Genomic DNA, 26,563 nt, shown 5'->3' on the forward strand with positions numbered 1-26,563 from the left:
CTGACTCAATGTTAACCTAACACTACCAAACCTACCACTAAACCATACAGTTGGCCTCGACCCATTGACCCAGCCTGTTCATATCCCTCTGAAGAGTCTTTCTACCCTCAGGCAGATCAACTCTCCCACTCAACTTGGTGTCATCTGCAAACTTACTGAGGGTGCACTCGATCCCCTCATCCAGATCATCGATAAAGATATTAAGCAGAACTAACCTCAATACTGAGCCCTGGGGGACACCACTCGTGACCGGCCGCCAACTGGATTTAACTCCATTCACCACAACTCTTTGGGCCCAGCCATCCAACCAGTTTTTTACCCAGCAAAGAGAACACCCATCCAAGCCGTGAGCAGCCAGTTTCGCCAGGAGAATGCTGTGGGAAATGGTGTCAGAGGGTTTACTAAAGTCCCGGTAAACAACATCCACAGCCTTTCCTTCATCCAATAAGCAGGTCAGCTTGTCATAGAAGGAGATCAGGTTTGTCAAGCAGGACCTGCCTTTCATAAACCCATGATGACTGGTCCTGGTTCTCTTGTACATGCTGTGTGATGGTACTCAGGATGATCTGTTCCATAACCTTCCCTGGCAGCAAGGTCAGGCTGACAGGCCTGTAGTTCCGCAGATCCTATTTCTGGCTCTTCTTATAGATGGATGTCACATTTACTAATCTTTTATTTCCTTTCAGATCATTTTACCTTTCAATCTTCACCATAATAACAATTAATTAAATGTATTAATTCATATAAATTAAATTCATTGCAAGGTAAGTTTACTAGTGTATATCTTGTCAGTCTTTTGAAGCCCTCAAAAATGCAAATTAGCAAATAACTGCAAAAAGTAAGTTTTGCTAGAAAATCAAACTCTTTTAGAACACAAATAAGTCTTTCATGAAATCATTTGCACTGGTTACACTTACAGTTGAAAGCTCAGATATTTGTAAGAATTTCCCCTGAACTCTCTTTATTTCTCAATGCTGGTGACAGCAGAAGGCATCATGGTAGCAAAGAAAAAAATGTAGCTTGTTTCAAGGGAAGAAATAATTGATGCTAATTAGTTTAGTCTCCTAATAATAAACTGTAGAAATTGTTGTTGCCTTTTTGCTTAACTGTAGTATGAGACTGTTTGCAATTGATACATTGCTGCTCCAAGTATAGTCCTTCATCTGCATCCACTATGAAGACATTTCAAAACTTGCCTTTCTGCAAACCGAATAGTAATGGTAATATGAAATGAAAAATATATTTAAAAGCAAGCTTAATCATGCTGAGTAATATGACCTTGAATATTTCTGACTCCAAAAATGAATTAACCCAGCATCAACCTGCCTGAAGCCCATATTTAACAAAAGAGCGGCATGTCAACCTATAATATCACTGTGGTTGCGTTCAAGGCACAGCCCTAGCAGAAATTGCAAATTAAATTACTAGGGAGGATTCAGAGACACTTCCTTCTCATGGCACTTTTCTTGCAGAGATGTAGAAGCAAAGACAGTTTTTAAAAAAAAGTAAGGTGAAATGGAAGCAAGGCCAGGTAGCCTGAGGGGAATACAGAGAAACTGTCTGAGCGACCAAGGATCAGGTTAGGAAGGTCAAAGACCTGATAGAATTAAATCTGTCCAGGGACATCAAGGACAACAAGAAAAGCTTCTATAGGTACATCGGTGATAAAAGGAAGACTAGGGGAAGTGTGGGCCCTCTCCAGAAGGAAACAGGAGACCTGGTTACCCAGGATATGAAGAAGTCTGAGATAACAACTTTTTTGCCTCGGTCTTCATCAGCAAGTGCTCCAGCCACACCACCCAATACACAGAAGGCAAAAGCAGGGACTGGGGGAATGAAGAACCACCCACTGTATGATAAGATCAGCTTCGAGACCAGCTAAGGAACCTGAAAGTGCACAAATCCATGGGACCTGATGATATGCATCCACAGGTCCTGAGGGAACCGACAGATGAAGTTGCTAAACCACTATCCATCATATTTGATAGACGTGGCAGTACAGTGAAGTTCCTACTGACTGGAAAAGGGGAAACATGACCCCCATTTTTAAAAAGGGAAAAAAGGAAGACCTGGGGAACTACAGCCCAGTCAGTGTCACCTCTGTGCCTGGGAGAGATCATGGAGCAGATCCTACTGGAAACTAAGCTAGGGCATTTGGAAAATAAGAAGGTGATTGGTGACAGCCAAGATGGCTTCACTAAGGGAAGACTGTGCCTGACAAATTTAGTGGCCACCTACAATGGAATTACAGCGTTGGTGGATAAGGGAAGAGCAATTGACATCATCTACCTTGACTTGGTCAAAGCATTTGACACCGTCCCGCACAACATCCTTGTCTGTAAATTGGAGAGACATGGATTTGATGGATGGACCACATGGTGGAGAAGGAATTGGCTGGATGGTTGCACTCAAAAGAGTTGCAGTCAACGGCTCAATGTCCAAGTGGAGAGCAGTGACAAGTGGCGTTCCTCAGGGTTCGGTACTGGGACCGGCACTGTTTAACATCTTTGTTGGTTACATGAAGAGTGGGATTGAGTGCACCCTCAGCAAGTTTGCCGATGACACCAAGCTGTGTGGTGTGGTTGACACGCTGGAGGGAAGGGATGTGCCATCCAGAGGGACCTTGACAGGCTTGAGAGGTGGGGCCATGCAAACCTCATGAAGTTCAACAAGACCAAGTGCAAGGTCCTGCACATGAGTTGAAGCAATCCCAAAGACAAATACAGGCTGAGTGAGGAGTGAATTGAGACCAGTCCTGCAGAGAAGGACTTGAGGGGATTAGTGGATGGAAAACTGAATATGAGCCAGCAATGTGTGCTCTCAGCCCAGAAAGCCAACCATATCCTGGGCTGCATCAAGAAAATTGTGGCCATAAGGTTGAGGGAGATGATTTTTCCCCTCTACTCTGCTCTTGTGATACCCCACCTGCAGTCCAGCTTTGGAGCCCCCAACATAAGGAGGACACAGACCTGTTGGAGCAAGTCCAGAGGAGGCCAGAAAGATGATGAGGGGGCTGGAGCACCTCCCCTATGAGGACAGGCTGACAGACTTGGGGTTGTTCAGCCTGGAGAAGAGAAGGCTCCAGGGATGCCTTCCAGTACTTAAAGGGAGCCTACAGAAAAGATAGGGAGAGACTCTTTATCAGGGAGTGTTATGATAGGACGAGGGATGATGGTTTTAATCTGAAAGAGGGTGGATTTAGATTAGCTATAAGGAAGAAATTCTTGACTGTGAGTGTGGTGAGACACTGATACAGGTTCCCCAGAGAAGTTGTGGATGCCCCCTCCCTGGAAGTGTCAAGGCCAGGTTGGACGGGGCTTTGAGCAACCTGATCTAGTGGAAGGTGTCCCTGCCCATGGCAGAGACATTGGAACTAGATGATCTTTAAGGTCCCTTCTAATCCAAACCATTCTGTGCTTCTGTGAAAATAACTGATTTTCCCAGGCTCTGCAAATCGTATGTCACAAAAAGATGAAAAATTGACAGTCCCAGCCAGCTGTGATCTTTTGCCTTCCATGTTCTTAATGGAAACTTAATTATACAGTCATGTCTCATTAGGTCTCCCACTTAGTGGAGGCCTTTCTATAGTCATTCTACTTCTGGGAAGACTTTTTGGTTGCCCCATAATGAGTTGTTATATAGTTGTTTAAAAAAGCAACAAAGCACTTGCCTACATCGTCCTTCATAGGTCAATGATTGCTAATGAGATACAGAATCAGACCCTCCTCCAGGTCAACAGTACACAGCTGTCCCAGGTGGGTAGTGATTATGTGTCATTACAACATGATTCTTGTTCAGTGTTCTGTCAAAAATGAGATTTTTGTGTTCAATCCATTTCTTAATGGACAGGTGTTAAAAACAAATTGGCATTAACTGGCAACATTGTTGGTGATCTCAGCAGAATGCCAAAGGTGTGAAATGAACCAGAGGATAAAAGCTGTGATTGCAGAGATGATGTCTAAACAGCCAAATTTTAGTGCTTTGGAGGAACGGCATGGAGAGTTTTCAACATGATCAGAGCAGCTGTTTAGTAGACAGAAGGCTTGAAGGTCAGCCAGCTCAGTACACTGGGTCATACCAAAGGACCATCTATTCAAATGGCTTGTTCCCAACAGATGCCCTCAAGAGAATACAAAAGCAGAGGAAATATGAAAAATTATTTGTAGGGTGTATTTCCTATACCGCAAATGACTTCTGGCATAGGGCCTTCCTGAGCCAGAGTTTGTTTTATAGAGAATCCATTCTTTGTTTTTATCCTACTGTCTTACTTCTAATCACTATCTCTGCTTCTTATATGAAAAGGCCAAGTGAGCCACTGGTTCATAATCCTTTTCTCTGTAATTTTTTTTACATACATTTTACCATACAATATCCTCAGTTCTTTCCCAGACTAATGGATCTTTGTTTACTTAATCATTATTTGCATGAAAACGATTCCATTCCTTTCAACATATGCTTTTCCCACGACAACAAGATCTTATTTTTGAATGTTAATCACCTATTCATATCCCATTACAGTATGGGGAAAGTTAATACTGTCTTTCCTCATATGCATTACTATACATTTATCTACTATATTTTTAGCAGTCCTTTTATGTCTCAGTCATTCAGTATCATGAGCTGCTTCTGCAGCTGTTTACAGTTTGGTTTCTTTTTTATTGTTTTTTGTTACTTGTGCGTAGAAAACTTGGTCAGTCTGGTGTTCACTATCTTGTCTAGATCACTAATCAATATACTGAACAGCATATGTAACTGTAGGAGTCCACTGATAGTGCCCCTCCACAGTGAAAACTGGTTCTTAAGTGCTGTGTTTTTCTTGCTATATTTTAGCTAATTATTAATTTGTGTGAGGATTTTGCCTTATTTCACAGCAATTTAGTTAAGAACCTTTTCTGAGGGACAAAAGGTTTTTGGAAACCCAAGTATGCCTTAGCAATTGCTTCTCTCATATTAATTAACAGCTTTGGACAACTGTAAAAGATTTGTGAGGCATGACTTCTGTTTGCAGAAGTTGTATTGACTTGCTTTTTCCCCAGTTTGTTATTTTTATCCATATGTTTTGAAGGGGATACATCAAAGGATCTATCTCAGATTGAAGTGCTAATAGATTATAGGAAAAACTGAACAAAATGAATTGCTGGTCCTATGACCAGGTATTTAATTTCTATGCAATAGTCTTATGGCCATAGGTATGCCCTCTTTTGTCCTTAAGAAGATGAAGAGGGGACAGTTCGACTTTATGCTCTACCATAAACTGGTTAGTAGACTATGGCTTAGTAGACATTTGAAACTTGGACCAGTCTGACCCCTTTGTATCCTTTTGTGTTCTTGGTCATTAATGTTCAGATCATGTGGTAGGGTTTCTGAAGGTATAAGTAGTCCAGAACTGCAGGGAAAAAATAAATTACTCTTTATACTGTGTTTTTCAAATATCAAAACTTTGAAATTGTATGGATAAGCCACATTTTCTTCAGGAGTTTACATCAGTTGTAACAGTTTAGCATTTTGGCAGGAATATTTCTATACGGTAGTATCATAACTTTGAGGTTAATAGATTTTGACCAAGCGGTTTTGGCCATTTTTTCCCCTTAAATTCGTGAATCTAATGAATAGCTGTGATGTAGATTTTCTAAAATTCTGATCTTTACTTACACTGAGATATTTTTTCTTTACACTGGTATCCTACTAAAGCATTTGATTGAAGTGTAAGGGACCAAATGGAAACAATAAATTGCCAGAATGACCTACTCATGAATTTTTTGTTGCTAAATGCTCTTAAATCACCTAGAATATTACAGAATATTGTTCAACAGCGTGCTAAAAGAAATACAGCTATTAGTTCACAAGAAAAAGACAGATTTTTATGTTTAAATTGTCTAGATGTTTTATGTATCTTGAGAGTTGAGAGAATGGGAACAATAGGTGAAGGTGCTGCAGGAATTTTTATGTTCCTTTGTTTTCTGATTCTTGGATTTAAATTCAGTGATCATATTCAAGCATTTATGTTTGATTGTAATAAGCTACCTTCCGCTTTATTCTTAGACATCTCAGTTTCCAGACAGGCACGTTAGATTATTATGATCATTTTCCACTTCAGATTGCATGTGGTTCTGTCAATTAATTTGTACAGAATTCTAAAATATGCATCAGATTCTTCGCTATGATATTATTGAATGTATACTAAGCTTTGGAGACACCTTAGCCTTTTGTGGCTAGTTCTATGAAATAGAATTTGTCTGTGGACTTGATTATGAAATATTCATACTGCAACAACACCAGGAGATCTCAATCAAATGGAAGCTGGATTGTTTTAGGGATTGCAAATACTCTAAATGAAATTCCTTTCCCAAGAGATTGCAGTCTAAAAGATTCTTCAGTGTTACCAACTCTGGTAATTCTATTACAGATTTTTCATTTACTAGAAAACTGTCCCTCAGCCACTAACTTTCAGTCATCCTGTTAGAATGTGAAACTCACTATTTTGATTTATTTAAAGAAGTAAATAGAAAGATCAGCCCTTGATGACTGTAAGAAGGAGCTTTAGGGGGAAAAAAAATAACTCTAAATCCTTATGAGCCAGAAAAAGAAATAGAACAATTCCCAGAGTGTTCTTTATTTTGAGTAAGTTTGATGACTTCTGAACACCTGGGCATAACAAGGCTGAAGTTGGGTCATTCTGTGGTTTATTTGCTTTTGTAAGTACTACTCAGTGCATATTTACAGCTCATATGAAAATAACTAACTTTCAACTCCCTTCTCTATCAGAAAGTTCTCTGTACAATGTGGGACAAATAATTTAGTTTTGGAGACAGCACAAATGCCTAACTTTGACCTAAATAGGAACCCTTCTCAGGAATCTGAGAATTCTTCTCAGTCTGTGAATCCTTCTCAGCTGCCTCTCTGTAAATAGTATTGCTGTCTTCATAAAAGAGTGAAATGATCAGCTGTCATGGTAGTGTGGAGATATAAATACCAATGAAAACTTTTGCATTTATCGTTTTTCTGCATGCTGTAAGAAACTCCTAGCTCATTCTTTTGTTTATGTAATAAGCAATTTTTTAAGCTCATAATCATGCTATAAATCTCAGTTGGTACACTAAGCAGTGGTTTCCAGCATTTACTAATCTGTTTCTAATTTAATTGGTTTTTGCCTGTAAACACTATTTTGACATAATTTGCGAACAAAACCAGTTATCATCTTTTTTGACAATTTGGGCATAGTTCTGTACTTTCAGTCATTGATACAATGATGTGAACCTCTGGATATTATTTCACAAGGAACAAACTGCATATTCTGCAAGTGTGTATCAACTGAGATGTATATCTCACTAGTTTCCTGAATGTTTTAGCGCTAGTGGTTCTGTGACAACTTTTAAAATTTCATAAATATTTTCTTTTTATCACGTTTCATTCCTGGTGCCTTCATGCACTATTTAGTTGCAATGCATAAGATGCTACATATATGAGCAGGGTGAACAGTCTGTATATAAGCTCTAGGTTAGGTTTGAGTAGATCCTTTTATCAACAGTTATATATCCACACTAATTCCCCTAACTTAATTTGCATTTACACACATTTGATTTAAGGTTATTTTCTTTTGTACGCCGTAGTTACATGAAGTGTAACTTGATTGTAAAATTTTATATTTTCATTTTTCTGAGATCTGGACATCCTTTACTGCTCAGATACTATCAACAATCTTGCCTTTCTAGTAGAAGCATTTGAAGGAAAACTTCAAAGATGAAATTCAAAATTCATCAGTCCATATATGGAAATCAGAATTTTAAATCTACTATTAAATCACATTATGGATAAAAGTCACAATGGGCAAAATAGAAAAGCAGTATTTTCTAATGTAGTCTTTACATCAGGTTATTATTTGTGTCTTTTTCTCTGATGATTGTCTGAAGTTGTAGAAGAGTTGCACAGACCAAATTAATTTAAACCAAAAATGTATTTTGTGTTGCATTTAGAGAAAATTCATGACATTTATGACAAAAAACTATTTCCTTTATATTGTCAATTATAAACATTAACAAAAATATAAATATCTTTCATGTTAATGTTAAGGTAATACTGAAATTAAGTCACAAGCATAATGTAGGTAGCATTCCTTTCTGCATGAATGCTTCTTTTTATTTCTCTCTAAATACTGAGTTTCTTGAATAGTTTTATTGCTATGATTATTTACTCTGAGACAAGCAGAGCCAGAGATGCATATTCATAGTTTCTTTACTATACTGTCTGATAAACTGCACCTACTGATTCTCATTTATTCTGCACAGGCTCCATCATCACCTTCTTCACCCATAGCTAATGAACCAAAATACGAGAAGCACTGGCTAGACACCTTATCAGTTCCTCTGTCAATGGGTCGAATCTCGAGGTACAAAGCTGGAACAGATAAATTAAGGTTTGTAATCTAAAAGGGGAAGCACTGGGTTAGCTAGCTGCACCTAATATTTTGCTATGGAGTGGTGGATCTATAAGAATTCTTTGAGTGGAGATATGAAGTCTTCTTATTAAAAACTATGCAGTCCATCTTCTCGTGAGATTAATGGCATGCATGGTGATTACCAAAGATAAAGTAAAAAAGGACAATAAATATAGCTCCTACAAATATGTTTCTATATTCTGTTGTATCTTGGGAATTCAGTTAGCATCACCAACTAGTACAGAGTTTAAGCTTGGTGTTACTGGAGTTGATTTTTAAGGTACTACATTTCATTCTGTATCTCTGATAGAATACTTCTATATTCCCGAATTCTAATATTGTCAATTAACTCTGCTTTTTCTTTAAAAATGATAACATAATGCACAATCATGACTATGCTGCGTATCATTGTCATATAGAAACTCATAGTGACAAGAGATTGTATTTTTGCTCATAGAATCTTTTTGCATCTCAGAGACCTAAGTAATGGTTCATAAAGCAGCCATGGAATAGGATGTCAGAGGTGATTTCCCTGGACTTCATGAAAGATGAAAGCAAAAGTGAAGTTCAATAAAGCTTCAGTAAATAATGTATTTGAGAAAGGTATAACACATCACAGCATGCATCAGCTGTTTTCTGCAAACCATTCCATGTGGTAGAACTGCCTCAAATCTGCTGGTAGTTGTGGTCCAAGTAGTCCACAGTTCTCCATATGTATGAGAACAGGAGTTCAGTCACTGTTGTTATTTTCCATTTTCTTTATGGGTTGCCCTATATTTACTTCTAATTCTTGTTAATGAGAGAATTGGAATCTCTACTGAAGCATCAACTATACAAGTCACCTAGTACCAGGAGGTACGAGAAATTCATATGTATACCTTTCTTGATCTATGCCAGATTTGTTACCTGTTTCCTGAAAATGACCTGAAAAACATTATTTTTCTAGTAGGACAGTTATGCTGCTTTAACTTAGAGAAATTAGTCTCCCAAATCAGTTGTCAACTCCTCTCCCAGACTTTGTGTTAAGGCATCACAGGTGAATAATAATAAATTATCCAGAAAAGTTTTAGGTTCTTCCACAGTCATTATCTGAACTCTTAATCCATTTTATTTAGTCTGCCATCACTTCCTCCACCACTTCCTTCCTACTTCAGCTGACCAGTTCATGTGGTCCGACCCTTCCCAATCTATTATAGGCCTCCAACCATTCAAGACTTAGAAGTTCTCTTGTGATTTAAGGGAACAGATCTCTGGGTGCACATTTAGACATCAACTCATCATCAACTTATCATCAGTGTTCTTAAATTTAAAGGATAAGTTGAAGAAGATAGAACATTTAAACCTCTGACTTCAGTTATCACCATGATAGTTTGAAGCAGTTTCACTCCCGTTCTGTGCACTGTATGTATTAGATGGAGCAATCCCAAGGGATTCCAGTTCCCAAACAGTAATGTGTGCATTTTGAGAATTCTTTGAAGGAAAACACCTTCTGATATTGTACTGGGTCTGGCTGAGAAGGAGTTAATTTTCTTTATAGCAGCCCATATGGTGCTGTGTTTTGGTTTGTGACTAAAACTATGTTAATAACACACTGGTGTTTTGGTTGTTGCTGAGCAGTGCTTTCACAACGTCAAGGATTTCTCTTTTTCTTGCTCTGCACGCAGTCAAGCAATAGGCCAGGGTTGGGCAAGAAGTTGGGAGGGGGCACAACCTGAGCCACTGACCTGAATTGAACAAAGGGGTATTCCATGCCATGTAACATTATGTTCAGCAATAAAAACTGAGAAGAGGGAGTTTGGGGGGAGGTAGCCATTGCTTGGAGACTGCCTGGGAATCATTTTGCTTGTGAGAGATGATGTGGCTGCCTTTGCATCAGTTATTTTGTTGTGGGTTGGTTTATTGCATTTTTTTGCTATTCCCTTTGCATATTAAGCTATATTTATTTCGACTCATGAGTTTTCTTGCTTTTCCTATTCTCTCTGCTGTCCCGCTGGAGAGGGGTGGGGGAGTGAGGAGCAGTATGATGCTTAGCTGCTGACCCGGGATCAATCCATCACAGATATACTTTTCTTGTAAGGATTGAGGCGATTAGTGCTTTCAGTTTCAGTCTTGGAGACACATATTCTCTTGTGATGCATCTTGCTTCCATATATATTTAGTATACACAGCACTCCTTTATTACTGGTGAGTTTTTTCCTTTTAGTTGTAAACACTCTAAAGGAAGATGAAATCATTCCACAAAGTCTATCACTATCCCATGATAGTTTAGTTCTACTAAATGCTCCTTGCTTATTTTGGTAAACTAACAAGAACATCTATATGAGCATTAAAGGAATACCAGAGAGATTAACTGTGGATGAGGTGTTTCCCATGTTTTTACTAAAGGTGTTTATTTTTGCCTGAGGGAGAACAGACTGCTCTTACCCTATTCTCTCCTCGTCTGAAATACGTGTACATATTTTTATTATTATCCCACTTGTATCCTCTCTTTTACATTTCTCCATGTTCGTATAAGCATAAATTTCAGCATTTATCTTCAGTAATTGCTCTCTAAAATCAAAAGTCTGCTTTCCATGAAATAAAACCTACAAGCATTTATAAGTATAAATGGTGGCATCAGTCTAGGTAACAATCCCCCTTTCAGCTATTATCTACACATATCCGCTGCCTTTCACATTTCAGCCACCAGTGTAAAGTCATTTGAATGAATCCATGACAATTCCCCTGAATGTATCACGGATCCTTCTGACCAATTTGCTAATTTTGCCATTCTCTGACTATTTACTTAGAGCCTGTTTGCAAACATTGGTAGACAGCATGCCTGCTTTTTCAGTATTAAATGAGTCCATGAGTCTATAAGTCATCCTTGTAACTTTTTCTCTCCCTCATGTTCTTTGTCATAACTTTGTTGCAATGCTTCATTATATTTTATCCTCTCAGTTACCTCAGTTGGTCTTGAGAAGATGCACTGGCACCAGAATAGCCAGATTACTTTTTAAGTGTACGTTGTTGAAGTGTTGGAACTATCTTCTATAGTGCCACATACACAGCAGTGTACCTTCTCTTGAGCTAGATGGACTGTATGAAAGGTCTTTTCCCCTACTGCCTACCTGAATTAAATTCAGAGAGGTCTGTATCATTCTTTCCATCAAAATTATCTATATCCCTTTGGCTTTTGACATTGCCTTATAGCTATGCAAAATGTTATGGCTTGTGAAAGGATATTGAAGCCTGTATGATTATTTTGCTGTCTATCCACACACAGAAAATGCACACTCTGCTTTCTTCAATCCTTCTTTTCCCTGATAGAAAAAAACAGCTTTTTCACCTGTGAAATTCTTGCAGTTTGCTACAGCAGATTTAGCATACTTTTCTTACTAAAATCAATCACAGACTCATTTTTTAACATCTAGTATTGTATATTCTATGTGTAGCATCTGTAAATCCAACTACTTCTGCTGTTCTGATGTGGTAAACAGCTGTCAGCCAGCCTGATGGCCCCTCTGACCTCATTCACTTTTCTTCCCCATCATATTCAAGATTGTTTCATATTTGCAGCATGCTTTTTCTGGTGGTGTAAATAAGCTCCAACTTCCAGATAACCTTAGGAACAAGAAAAATATTGTCTGTCATAAGGTCAAACAGAGTTTGATATGTTACTGCCTTTATTTTTAAAAAATACAGAGTATGACAATGTATGGCCTGTCAGCATCTTACTCAATATTTTTGACCATTTTTTGATTGGGAACATTTGTAATAGCTAGAGTTGTCTGTTAGACTGTAGTGTACTTCTAGTGTGGTTTAGATCAAATCTAGTCTAATCTAATCAGATTAGGTTATATTATTTCCTTTGTGGTTAAACTATGCTGTTTAAATTCCTCTGTACTTCATTTGAGTTTTCCAGTAACTTTGGCAAAAAAGAGTATACTTTTAGCTCTTCTGTCATGAGATGTCCAGGAACACCTGTAGCTGTTTAACTGTTATTCTTTTTCATTGTAGGAGAAAGAAGTTACCTTGAACTTTTCATTTCACTTGACTTTTAATTTTATTTTTCCCAGGAAGTCTTAAGTCTGGTGACTTAATGACACAAGAGTATATTTTTCATATATTATAGATTCTGTCAGCACCATACATGTTAACAGAAACAAGAGAGAATGGGATAGATTTTTTTTCTTCCATATACATAAAGAGGAATGGATGAAAATACTGCAGTGTGACTGTGATGTGTGTTTGTCCATATCAAAAGCAAAAATTTCCCCAGAATATTTTAAAGGAAAGATAAGAAGTGCAGTAGATGTCATTCTTCTTCTCAATGGAAGAGAAACATTGTATTAACTACTGAAATCACCTTTAATTAGTGTATTTTGTATTGTTGATATGACTGGATCCTATCTGAATATTTCTATGCAGCATGCTGATTAGTCTTTTTGATTACTTACTAATTCAAAAAATTTTTTATTCACTTGCCTTTATAATATAGCGCCACTACTTCTATCATTCTACACTTCTCACCAATCCATCAATGTCATTTTTCTCTGTAAGAGGTCAGGTAAAATATACAGTGAGAACTCAGTTCCTGTGAATATTCTTAATTGCTAGCTGGTAATGGAAACATTTTTTGACTGTTGAGGATAGAGTTGGTCACTAAATGTGATATAAGTTTAACAGAGAAATAATGAGATCAGTAAGTCCTTCTGTGCCAAAGGAATTTGTAGTTTATTGTATAGTTTGGGGTGGGTTTATTTTTAAGATAGAAAAGAAGAGAAAAGTAAAGGTAGTCTTTTAAAAGGTGGAGAACATAGTTCATTCATTTATAATCTTTCATTTTTCTTACAGAATGTCTAAGTCCTTATTTGTAAAAATGTATAGATAAGTATTTTTAGTCCTTAGGGCGGATACTGATAGTACTTTATAATCATTTTTATTTGCTGCAGTGACTGGATCTTTAAGTGAAGGTACAATAGCTATAACATCTTGAACATTATGAGTTTAGAGACTGAAAAAAAAATTGCTTATTTGGGAGATGGAAATTAAATTGAAGAAATGAGTGGAGTGGAAGTAATTCAGCCCCAGTAACTATAAGCCCATGTAGCTATGATTCCAATTACAAAACAACTTAATTAGATTTAGATGTTATTTTCTATTTCTTGGTACTCTGGTCACTGCAATTACTACAGAGTGTTGTGTGATTTTTTTAAATGGGGTGTTTTGGGTTTGGGGTTTTTTTTAATTGGTTCACTGGTTTCTTAACAGAATCTTTCTGAAGTATTCTATTTTCCATTTTAACATTTCAGTGAGTTAACAGAATGCCTTTAATTAGATAAATAAATTGGAAAGTAAGAAGTGGAATAAACCATTTTGGAAAGGTAGGAATTAAACACAATCTGTCTGAGTTACAAAACCTGTATTTGCTCATGGTTTTCAGTAACGATTATGTTGAACATGAGGATAAGAAGAACGAGTATGTACTTGAAAGATATCACAATTAAACTGATTTGGAGCAATAGGGTGGGAGACTGGCAGCAATATTACCATCTGATAAAAGGTAAGATGAAAAAGAAAGTATAGGTTTGGAGGGATATTATTAATAGTGTGCCTTAAGGGCCATTTGACTGATGATGCAGAAAACAGTACACTAATTGAAATCATTGGTGAATCAGCATCATCAGTACTGAAGAGGAACACAATATGTTATGAAAGGGTGGAACTATAGGAAATGCAACATAATAGTACAAAGTGCAGGGGGATCACATTAAGGATTGTTACTACAACAAAAAACCCTATGGAATAATAATTTTTCATGGGAGCCTGGTGAAGGCTTTTTGTTAATGTCAACAAAGACTGGGTACAGTAGTTAGGAAAAGAATAGCTCTGAAAAAACACTGTCCTGCAGACTTATAAAGGAGAGATAGATGGTTTAAAGTATAGCAGGAGAAACACTTTCTAGAAGTAAAAAGCATTAAAACCATTATACAGACACTACTAAGGCTGCCCCATCTAGAATCTCTGTACAATTCTGGTTATTCCAATTAAAACATAAAGTTTTCTATTGAAAATTTTCTTTTCTCAAAAGGTATTGTACTGTCACTTGCTGTTCCTATTTTTAGCTGTAGTATTTTAAGATTTGGCAACTGGGGTTTCCTTTGGCACTTAAGGAATTTTAATCTTTTTTTTTTTTCCATTCTGCATAGAGTTGGAAAGTGATACTTGTTTTTGATGGGTTTTAGACCTCATAGTCTTGTAATAAAATTGATATATTTCACTGTGGGCAATGTTTTGTGATTTCTACCATGACTATTGATTTTTTGACTGTAGTTACAAAGTACTGAAACTAGCTTGGCATCTGCCTGTATGGGAGTTCATTCTGTAACCTCTATTCTGAATTTGTTCGTCTTTGGAGCACTTCAGCAAGCACTTTATTATGTCTTTAGGAATGTAATGCACAGGACAATTTATTGTTTTTTACTACATTGTTCAGGTGATACATAAAAAGAATAAGCCATGAAGTCAGTGGATTTTTTAAAAACATTGTGCATTTTTTTAAGGACTGCCTGAGGACTGCTATGTGTGTTTTTCTTTTAAAGCATCATTAAAATAAGCGTTTACAGTACATTTGTCGCAATTCTGCTCAAGCAGCAAGACATTCTGGAAATCAATTACAAGGGATCAGGTAAATGCAGGCTACAGGATAAGATCTGCTCAGCAGACTGTAAATAGAAAGATACTGGAGAAGCAACCAGGCATTCTGCAGATCTTTCCACAATTCAAGCCACTTACCCTTGGCTAGCTAAATCAGAAAAATCAAGGTATAGGCAGAAAAAAGAAGCTAGACAGGAGCTATGCCACACAGTTAGAATGAAAGATCAGCACTGAATATTGATCCTTAGAGACTGGTACTGCTTTAGAACCTGTTTCTTATGTGAGAAGTGACAGAAAATGTTTTGGGCAGAAATTAGACATACTTTTGGATGCAATATACTTCCAATCCAAAAGTGTATCAAAAATCAGTGACATGAAAACTAAGGAAATTGCTGTTTCTTTGGACTCTAGGGCAATATATACACATGCTTAAATACATCCCTTTAATTCTGTTCAGTAGCATGAAGCCAACATAGGGAAAGTGAGCTGGTTAATTTTTGAATCTTCATCCTTATGATATTAACCTTCTGGTTTTAAAATCTGTACTGCAATTAAGTGTGCAAGCAAAAATGAAGCACTTGCATTCTTTTCAGAATGCACATACTCAGGAACCATTTCTGCTTTCCCCAAAAGATGATGTGTTGCTCTGGAAAATTGATGTGACACCTCTTCACTCTTGTTTTTTCTAGTAAATAACATCCTTTAGAAGACGGAATGGTGGATCACACCATGGCATATTGACAGCAAACAGAAGAAAAGGCAAAATAAATCCTGTCCCCCCCAAAAGATAAATAGACTGTTACTCTTAGGGAATTGTTCATATTAATATTACCACTAAGTTCAAAGAATTATTACTTTTCGTTTGTTTCTTTCTCGAGAAGTTGAGACTTACTTTGTCTTCTGCTTGCTGACAACGTACTAAATTCTAATCCACCAGGATTAGCTGAGCAAGACTCTACCCCCACATGTCGTCAATAAATCTCTCAGGATAAATAGCCTTGAGTTTCCGCAGCAGACCTGCTTGCTTCACACTATCTTTGACACCAAAGAAGAAAAAAAATTCTGGAGCAAGCTGAATATGTTGAAGTCTGCGATGCTCTTTACTTAGCTTTATTGCTGGTATTTTACAAAATACCTGTTTGTTCAAGAAATACATGTTTTCAGGGGACTGTTATGGGAAGAAAACCCTGATTTGCATTGTGGTATTTTATCAGTAATGATAGTGATATATGATCAAGCTATATTGCTCTTTCTTCTGAAAGCAAAGGGTATTTAGATTTCAAAGAAATCCACCACATTACTAGATGTATGTCGAGCACTTGGGCATCTATTTTCCCTAACATGTCTGAATTTCATAGATAGTATAAATTGGATATTTAAACCATGTGGCGAATTGATCATCTTGAAGAAGTAATCTTTTGCATATAATTTAAAGATAATGACACTGGTGATCTCTGTAGTCATGACAGAGATTTGTTGTCCTGAGCTATGGAAAATACTCATGCCAAAAGACTTACAGGGCTTGAATCTGAATCTGAACTGTCATTACAGGGCAGGCAGTCCAATAATTATTATCCAGGTATAGGTTTTGTTAACCATCTCAAGTATGTAAAAAAATTCCTAGAGACACGTATTATATTGGAGATCGAAGCCATTGATGTATCAAATCAGCTCTGAAGACATCATTAAGATAAATCCAGTCTTCCTACAAGAGATAGTGTGAAATACAGTTGCGTAATTTATTATTTAAAATTTCAACTTCTCCCACATACTTCTATTGTGCTTAAGGAGGAATTAGAAAATAACATGCATCTTTATTATCCTAGTGATTAAAATAAATTGTAAATATTTGCATTCTTTTTTAAGATACAGCTGAAGGATTTTTAACTCTGATAATATTTATTTTGCCAGTGCATTCAGTAAGATGGTGAAACTGATCTTGTTTGATTTGTTAATTTATATTTACTAATATTTTCTTGTATTTGAATTAACATGCAACTTCTGCTCTGAATCTAAAAGACATCTGCATGTCAATAACTTATGGCAAAATCACATTTGACCTAAATGCTGTGGGACCATTCACATGCTTAAAATTTTTGTGGGATTGGAATTTAATGGATGAGATTCATCTCACCTGACTAGACATCTGATAGTCATTCACCTATGAAAGTGCTAAATTCCTGGACTCACCTCGCAGTCAGTGGAGAGAAATAAGCATCTCCAGAGAATGATCCAGCCCACCTATCTGTGCATTTGCTTATGATAAAACAAAATAGTTCCTGAGTTTAGCATGACTTACTTATTTCATCAAATATTTCAGGCTGGAAGGGATCTTGGAAGTCACCTAGTCCAGCTCCCTGCTCAAAGCATGTCTAATGAGAACATATTGCTCAGGGCCATCTCTTGTCAGTTCCTGAACACTTCCTAGGATGGAGATTTCACAACCTTGCTGGGCAACCTGTGCCAGCGTTTGATCACCTGGGGGGGGGGGGGGATAAAAAAAATCTAATGTGGAATTGAAATTTGCTGTGTTCCAGTTGTGTCTGCTGTCTGTTATCCATATACTTAGGGAACAGAACTTTATATAATTGAATGGGGCAAAACCCATCTCACTTGAATTACTACTAACTGATGAAATTATAAAACACATATTAGTAAATATATATACACTCCATTCTCCAGCCCACCACAGTGACTGGTCCTACTGCACATTCTGCACTCAAGAGACGACGGTAGTACACTGATACTGCATACAGCTTTCAGTCATTCAAGCTGCTCATGTTTCCCTGCAAGACTCCTCCATCTCTTTCTTCCATACAAATAAAGCATGCTGAAACTGTAATTCCTCAGATTTTTCTGTCTGCAGCAAAGCCAAATACCTCACACCTGCATCCTACTCTGCTTTCTCTTTCAGCTGGCAATATTACCCTTGTTTATTACCTTGAAGCATAATGTCTGTATTATTTCAGTTATCTTACTTCATTGCTCCAAGTTTAATACAAAATAAACCAAAGTTACAATAGTGGAAGCAAAATGTTCACAAAAAAACCAAACATGAAATGCAATCCAAGTTTATGTTTAAAACTTTTATATCTTTTTAGCTACATAGTTTCTGTTAATAGTCCAATTTCTGTTAATAGTTCAATTATATAAGCAAATTTGAACAGTTTTAAGATACAAGGCTATATGCCATTTACAGTACAAAATCCCATTATTTTTAACAAAGAATTTCAAAGAGGTTAAGTAATTAAAATAATTCTCTTTTTTTGAATTTTCATTCAGGTCCACCCATAATTTACAAAATTTCAGGCTAAATAGATATTCTAGCGGGAGGCCATATAGTACTATAAACAAGACACTAGAAAATGGCATAAGACAAGCAATAAAAACTCAAGTCAGACATCAAAAAATCATACAAACAGGAAGGAAGACTGGGAAGATGCAAAACTGATCAAATCTGTCTGTATCAGCATGGTAGTAAACTTTAGGTAAAACAGCTGCTGTCAGACAAACATCTAGGTTTTTATTAAGGAAATACAATAAAACATTCAGATAAATCTAATGGAGAGATGGTTTCACATGCTACAGATACTGAAAATCTTAAAACATATTTTGCTAAAATCCTTAGCCACCAATAAAGCAAAAATTCAGATTTTCCCAATACAGCTGTCACTGAAAATACATTTTCTCATAGAAAAGTCTTTGGATTTAACACCTGTAGTAGCTAACTGCCCATACAGCAAAACTTGCTTTATTAATATTAATTAATATTGTCTAGAAGTGTCAATGTCAGGAAGAGAACTGAAGTCTACCAGTGCCCATCTGTTATTCTGACTGCCATTCTCACAAAGACAGTGTTTATTTTCTTAACAGAAATTAATGCAGTAAACAAACCCCAAAAGAGACCAGGAATGCAGGTCCATTCATCATTTCACCATGAAAGTGAGATAGAATGAGGCCGAGAATAGAAAAGAGTGCTTCATGCTCCCTAGTGGAAATGCTTGCAGGAAACAAAGTTACAGACTGGGAGACAAATCTGAAAATAGTAAGAAATGTGAGGGTAATTCATTGCAAATTTCTAGAATTTAGGGAAAGCAAACATTCATTTCTGGTTCTAGTTGGAATAGTCTGTACAGTAACAGCAGTAGTAGAAGAGATGGGAATTTCCTCTAACTGTGTTTTAAAATGGGCTTGCAGCCTCAGAGAAAAAAAGAAAAAAAAAGCTAAGATATGTCATGTTATTTTGTGGCAGTAAGTCATCTTATTTTGTGGTGATGAAATGACTTCATAGCATCTTGAGACCTCTCAAACTTACTATTGGATATTAAATGGAAAGCTCGTCCATGTCAGCTAGCAGGAATAGGTGCTTAGTTGTGCCTCTATTTTTTTCTTTTCTGTGTTTTGAAGAAATGGAGAAAGGCATGGTATTTAAGTCTCTAAAATTTTTCTATTGAATTCAAATGCTGTCTTGATGCTTGCATTTATTGTTTCACTTAAAAACAAAAGCCTCAGCATTCATTTTCTTAGGCTTTTATTTTCAGTTTGGATATTTGTTTTTACTTGTAGCCTTATATACACTACGCTTTTCAGACCACAGTGTGATACATGTAACAATATATTATGGGATCTGTAGAGGGAAACTGTTGTAACTGAAGGCAAGAAATAATCATAGTAAAGTTGAGTAAGGTTGAGAGCAAAATCACTGTATTACTAGAACAGACTTTGTGGCTGACATCTGTAAACTTTGAAAAACCCTGGCTCTCTCTTTTTCTATTTCATTTCACATAATCACAGAATCATCTAGGTTGGAAAAGACCTTGAAGATCGTCTAGTCCAACCATTAACCTAACACTGACCGTTCTCAACTACAACATATCCCTAAGTGCTGTGTCAGCCCGACTCTTAAACACCTCCAGGGATGGGGACTCCACCACTGCCCTGGGCAGCCCATTCCAACGCCTAACAACCCGTTCTGTAAAGAAATACTTCCTAATACCCAGTCTAAACCTTCCCTGGTGCAACTTGAGGCCATTCCCTCTTGTCCTATCGCTTGTTACTTGGTTAAAGAGACTCATCCCCAGCTCTCTGCAACCTCCTTTCAGGTAGTTGTAGAGGGCGATGAGGTCTCCCCTCAGCCTCCTCTTCTCCAGACTAAACAACCCCAGTTCCCTCAGCCGCTCCTCGTACGACATGTGCTCCAGGCCCTTCAGCAGCTTCGTTGCCCTTCTCTGGACACGCTCGAGTAATTCAATGTCCTTTTTGTAGTGAGGGGCCCAAAACTGAACACAGTAATCGAGGTGCGGCCTCACCAGTGCTGAGTCCAGGGGTAAGATCCCTTCCCTGTCCCTGCTGGCCACGCTATTTCTGATACAAGCCAGGATACCATTGGCCTTCTTGGCCACCTGGGCACACTGCTGGCTCATGTTCAGCCGGCTGTCAATCCACACCCGCAGGTCCCTCTCTGACTGGCAGCTCTCCAGCCACTCCTCCCCAAGCCTGTAGCGCTGCTGGGGGTTGTTGTGGCCCAAGTGCAGCACCTGCCATTTGGCCTTATTGAAGCTCCTACAGTTGGCCTTAGCCCATCGCTCCAGCCTGTCCAGGTCTCTCTGCAGAGCCTCCCTACCCTCGAGCAGATCAACACTCCCACCCAACTTGGTGTCATCTGCAAACTTACTGAGGGTGCACTCGATCCCCTCATCTAGATCATCAATAAAGACACAATGCTTTCTGGTAAAACTAGCTTTCTGCCTGAGTTGGGACAGTGTTGCCCCAAAGGTCTCAGTCCCCTGTGGGAGGCAGTGTGACCACCTTCTGCCCATCAGAAGCCTTGAACCAGGCAGAGCTCTTGGGAAAGGATGTCCTGGTGTCCATTTGCAGGGGCAAGGAAACAGCTCTGCAGAAAGGGCTTAGGCATCTTGATGGACACCATGTTGAGCATGAGTCCGGCTGTAGCACTTTCAGTGATGAAGCCCCACACATGGGGCTGCATTAGCAATAACATAGTCAGCAAGTCATGGGAAGTGATTATTCTCCTCTACTTTGCATTCCCGAGGGCACATCTGAAATACCTGCATCTAAAATACCGTGTCCAGTTTGGGTCTTCCTGTGGAAAAGAGATTTGTGTTTTAAACCAGTTAGTGAGGAGGCTGGACTAGAGGATTTGCAGGATCCCTTACACCCTATTTGATTCTGTGCAGATATCGTCAGTGTTCAGATTTCTATATGCATTTGTTTGAACCTTGTTAACTGTCTGTTACAACTGATCACTATATTTTAATAAGGTAAAGGACAACAAGAGTTTTAGTGTAATCTTCACTGTTGTCAACACCAGATTTCAAATGATAAAAGATTGGTTAAGTTTTATAATAAAACTTGTTAATTTTTAATCTTGATTGCCTGTGTTTGTTGGTTACATTAGTTGTTAGCTGAGGAACTCCCTTCTGTGATCTTTCATCAGCCGCTTGTATAACTTTGTGCCGCTTGGATAAGGCATAAACTCTGCATGCCTTTATGCATCTACTGAAGCTGAGTTGGTATCCAGGCACCCTGTGGATTTGTGGAGAGCACATACTATTTCTTGGCTCTGTTAAATGCTCTGGATTGTCCTCTCTGTCTGTGTAAGGATTCTAGCATCTTAGCTTTGATATTTGAATTTGATACCTAAGTTAGGCATTGTGAATAGCTTCCCTTCACAGCACCAAATTGTCTGTTTCCATGCTCCACTGTCTATTGATGGACAGATCGTCACTGTCGCAGTGGGATGTTGAATAGATCATACCCTAAGTCATTCCATTACAGCACTGTTGGGATCTTTGTCAGAGCCTTAGGTAAAAGGAACAGTATGCTTGAGAGGTGATTATTTCACTCAGTTTACTTGAAGACAATAAAAGGATTTGTTTTGACCTTTTCTTTCTTTCTGAAGAGGTGAAACAGATTTACTGAAATGAAAGTGACAAAGAATTGTGCCATTGTGTCAGGTTTCAGTAGTTACCATGATAATTCAATCATGAAAGTAAAACAAGGGAATCAGCTGATATGTATTTAAGTCTTCAGACCAAGATTATTTTTGCTAACAGCAAGTATAACGTTTTACAGCTCTTAACAGCAAAGCATATCAGTTAATGTATCTATATGTATTAGGATATTTGTCGTGTTAATATTGTGTGTGATGAGTGTTTTGTATGACCTTTTTTAGCATGTATATAGAGTTCAGTATTCATGTTCACCACCAAACTCCCTGCAAATGACAAACGTTAGGTTAATAACTTTTTCAGTAAGTCATGAATGAATAACTGCCTATTAACCTCTATGTGTCATCTTGAATGCTCATGTTGACATATATCATAAATTAAGCAGTAGAGGACTTCACCTTAGGTCAGAGAATCCCAGGAAAACCCAGCAACTTCATAGACCAGTATTCTTGATTCAATAGTTTGCTTTCTTCTCGGTTAGAACCAAAATGAAAGCAATATAGCATATAAGTGTAAATATCTAATTTGTAAATGTAGAAGGTAGCAGTGATATTCTCCATATCATATACAAACCAAACATACGCACAATCATTCAGATAATTATAATAGCCTTTCACAATAGTATATGACTAAATTCTAATTCTTGTGACACTCATGGGCACGTAAATAATCTATGTAGCTTTCTGAAGGTTAGTTGCTGAAACAATTGTGTGTCACATGTTTTAAATTTAGACCACTGTACTTCCATGCCACTATGTAATGAACTTTTGTTGTTCCTATTGAAAAAATCTCATAGTTAAAAATTCATATCCACCAGCATCCAAATGTGGGGGATTTCAGAAGTACGTCCACAGTGCCTAACTTACTGCATATAGTAAGGGAAGCATTGGCATTTGCAGAATGAAGTTGCTATAAACACATAAAAGATGCATAAAAAATGAATAAAATGCAGTTGCACATTAGCATGTGTCAATGTCATTTTGAGAAAGGGCCCTACATTCAAAAATTATTTAAAGAAACTTCTAAGTACGTTCTTCAAATTCCTATGTCATAAAAGATCTTAAAGGAAACATTGCTTCAAATGTTATATAGAAAAGTATAGGAATCCAGTAATTAAAGCTAGGGAAGGCAGTTCTTTGCAACTGAATACGTTCCTAGTAAATGAAACCGAAACACAATAAAGAAATAGTCACTTTGATTTAAAAAAAAAAAAAAAAAAAATGTTTGTTCAAAAAGATCTAATGCATACTTCCTGAATACACTACCTTAAGTTCAGTAATTATGAACATAATATGTATACTCAAGGGAAGTAAATGATCAGCACATATATATGCTGGTACAGAGAAAGTGCTTATTGTATGTGTTGCTCCTGGTACTGCCCATTATTATCCTTATTTTTGTTGCCTTTCTTTTGATTTGTAAAGTTAAGACTCAAAACTTGTCAAAAGCTGTAAAAATCACTGGAATACTGAGAAATATTGGGCAGTTTCAGAAAATTGACATATCTTCCTTTACGGATATATTTCTTCTTACTGCAGATCTAATGCATTTGAAGTGCTGGCACTCGATGGAGTTAGTACTGGGATACTTCAGTTTTATACAGCCCAGGAGAGTGCTGACTGGCTGAGAGCAATATCAACTAACATCAGTGATTTGACACTTCAAAATGTATGTTACTTTCTGCATATTTTCTTGTCTATGCTACTGTAAAATTATTTCTAATTTTCCAAGGGTAGAAAATAATTCACATTTAAGATACAATATATAAAACACGTGTATGGGGAGGAAAAGGAGAAAGGAAAGAGCAAGAAGGGGTTGTCTGGTCAATCAAAAGTATCAAGAAGTTTTCAAGACTTGCAGTGTTATTATAGATAAGAGAGTAATAGAAAATCAGATTACATTTATTATTTTAAAGACTTTTAAAGGCAAAATATTTATCCTTTCCAGTCATTTCACAGACCTTTAGATATGACCAAGTATTTTGTTTTTACATTTTTGTAATTAAAATCTGCTTGAAATTAGTATTTATTGATTTTGAAGTAGGCATGTGGAAATTCTGTAGCTAGTGAAGTGTGACTTATAGAGACTTACTGGGAGACAGTATTTTTACCTCTCTAAGTTGTCTAGAAGTTGATTTATTTAAGGTCATGTTATTCCCTCTTTCTCCCTAGAAGTATAAAGATCCTTATGCTGTTTTAAGTTTTTCCTGTAAATTCATAATTAGTATTTGCTATTGCAAGTAGAAGTATTAAATAATCCCTGGAGAAACAGAAAATTATTATTTGGACAGCACATTATTATTCCAAGAAAGAACAACTGAAAACTATTGAAGATTCTAGAATGAATCATAACGTTAAATAGGGAACTCAATCATGTATAATACTGAAAAGATAATTCAATCGTTTTTGAAATGGTAGAAATCGATGATGAAAACATAAGAGCACAGCTCTCTCTGGAAGAATTGCCTGTGTGGGTTTTTAATCTTTTTCTCTTTAGATGTGTTCAGGCTGTAACCTCTTTTATAAATTATGATTTAGTAGCATGTCTTTAATTTATGCTTTGTACGCTAGTTTAATTGTTGCTTGGTTCTTCAGATTATGTTGATGTAGAATTTGTATTGGATTTCAACATAAATCTTTGGTCGAGACATTATAAATTGAATTTATTTTTCCAGTCTTCAAAAGTTACTTAGAATCACATTTGATCACAATAGTTCATTTATTACTTTAATTCTTATAAATATTCAATTGCTTAAGCAATGCCTTTGACAAAATCAAGCATTTTTGCTTATGATGCATTCTTTATAAATATTCTCTATTCTCTATTGAGTGATTTACATCATTTACAGGGTATTACTATTTGATAATTCTAAGAAAGCAATGTAAATTATTAATGAAATTTCATAATTCCTTCTGTGTGAATAGCAAAAGGAAGTGTACGATATTTTTAGAGAAATTCCAGTCCATAGTTACTAAGCCAAATTCTTTTGCTTTCTAAAGAGATCTACTGAATAAAAGTCCCTCCAAGGATATAGGTGAATAAGACAGGAAAAAGTGACTATAAATGCAAGCAGATTTTATTAGCCATAGAGTTCTAGTCTGTTTTATTCAAATGCACTACATGCAGTAGCACGTGTCCTGACATAGTATCTTCACTATGTTGTGACCTGTCTGAAGCAGTGTTTTATTGCAGACTGAGTACTTGGATTGGTCTTCTCCCTTATCTATCACAATAGTGAATTCTGTAAACAAAGTAGTCCATCTGGTGTTCATATAAGTGGCTGTTCTGGGGAAGGGTCTGAGAAACAACAGCCATGATAAATTCACAGGTTTTGTGTTCTTGGTGAGATACAGAGTAAACTCTATACAGATCATATGAGAAGTGAGTAAACTTTTTGCTTGGACTTAATGCTTTACAGGTTTTGTCAGGTGTGCAAACCTGTGGTACAACTGGAAAGGTCTGGCCACACTATTATTTTAATTACTGATCATCCGAACAGGAGATGTAATAATCAGTGAGAATCCCTTTTATTGCAAAGCATTTTTTAAGACCAGGACTGTGAGTCTGGAGTCCAACTAAAGTGTATAGTAACAGGAGGCTGGAGCGTGCTTCCTGCCTCTGGGCGGCCAGAGGACACAGGCTGTTTGACATCCACAGTGCTTAAGAAAAGGCCTTTGGATAAGCTTCTTGAAAATCCATTTGGAATGCTTTTTATTACCTTAATACTATCATTTCATAAAATTATTCTTTTCTTATCATACTTCTGAAATTGACATTAGGGAATGGATCTGTAATTCCTCAGAGCTTTTTCCTGTTTCTGCACTTCTCCACTTCTGTAGAGTGTCTCCCCCATTCTCCAGGACTACCTGAAGATAATCACTGATGGTTCAGAGGTTATTTCAGATAAGCTCTTATCTATTTATGGGTTATTTTCATGAGTCCTTGCTGACTCTAAGTTCAATTGCTTCGCCAGATATTTAAACTATTCATTTGCTATTCTGTTCTGTCCCATCATCTCTGTACATAAATTAATTGGTCACGATGGACCTTCTTGCGGATACTGTTGGCATAAAGAATGTCAGCATCCTTCTTGACCTATTACTAAGTATTTAAGCAATACATTCCATTGTTTGCGTTTTACTTTCACACATTTTTAGATTTTGTTTGTGCTGATAGTTGTTTCTTGACTGTAGCAACTCTTTCTGCACCTTAGTTATTCTTACTTCACCTGTGCCTATTCATCCTACTCTTACATACATACTGTCATACACATTTGCATACCATTTTGAATCTTTTCTTTTAGAATTTTAATTCTTAAAGAGCTCCTGATACAGATTGTTTTCTTACAGTGCACCCTATCTTTCATGTATCACTTTACCCTATTATACTTTATTTTGCTATTTTACCCTAATACAGTCTCATTCAGCAACTGACAGCTTTGTCAGATTTCCTGCTGATGCCAATAGACAATCCTAATGTAGGCAGTATAAAAATAGCTCTGCCACAATGTGACACTTCT

General features: G+C 37.1%; 1 protein-coding gene across 1 annotated transcript in view; it reads left to right on the forward strand.

Moving 5' to 3' along the window:
• SNTG2 (syntrophin gamma 2) overlaps window positions 1–26,563 on the forward strand; it is a 301,458-nt gene that overhangs the window by 205,536 nt on the left and 69,359 nt on the right. Inside the window, exons 9-10 of the mRNA XM_074820798.1 lie at window positions 8,286–8,413; window positions 23,583–23,712. Of these exons, the coding sequence (XP_074676899.1) occupies window positions 8,286–8,413; window positions 23,583–23,712 (258 nt within the window). The remainder of the gene's footprint in view (window positions 1–8,285; window positions 8,414–23,582; window positions 23,713–26,563) is intronic.

The sequence above is a fragment of the Strix aluco genome, chromosome 3 (assembly GCF_031877795.1).
Source record: "Strix aluco isolate bStrAlu1 chromosome 3, bStrAlu1.hap1, whole genome shotgun sequence".
NCBI lineage: Eukaryota > Metazoa > Chordata > Aves > Strigiformes > Strigidae > Strix > Strix aluco.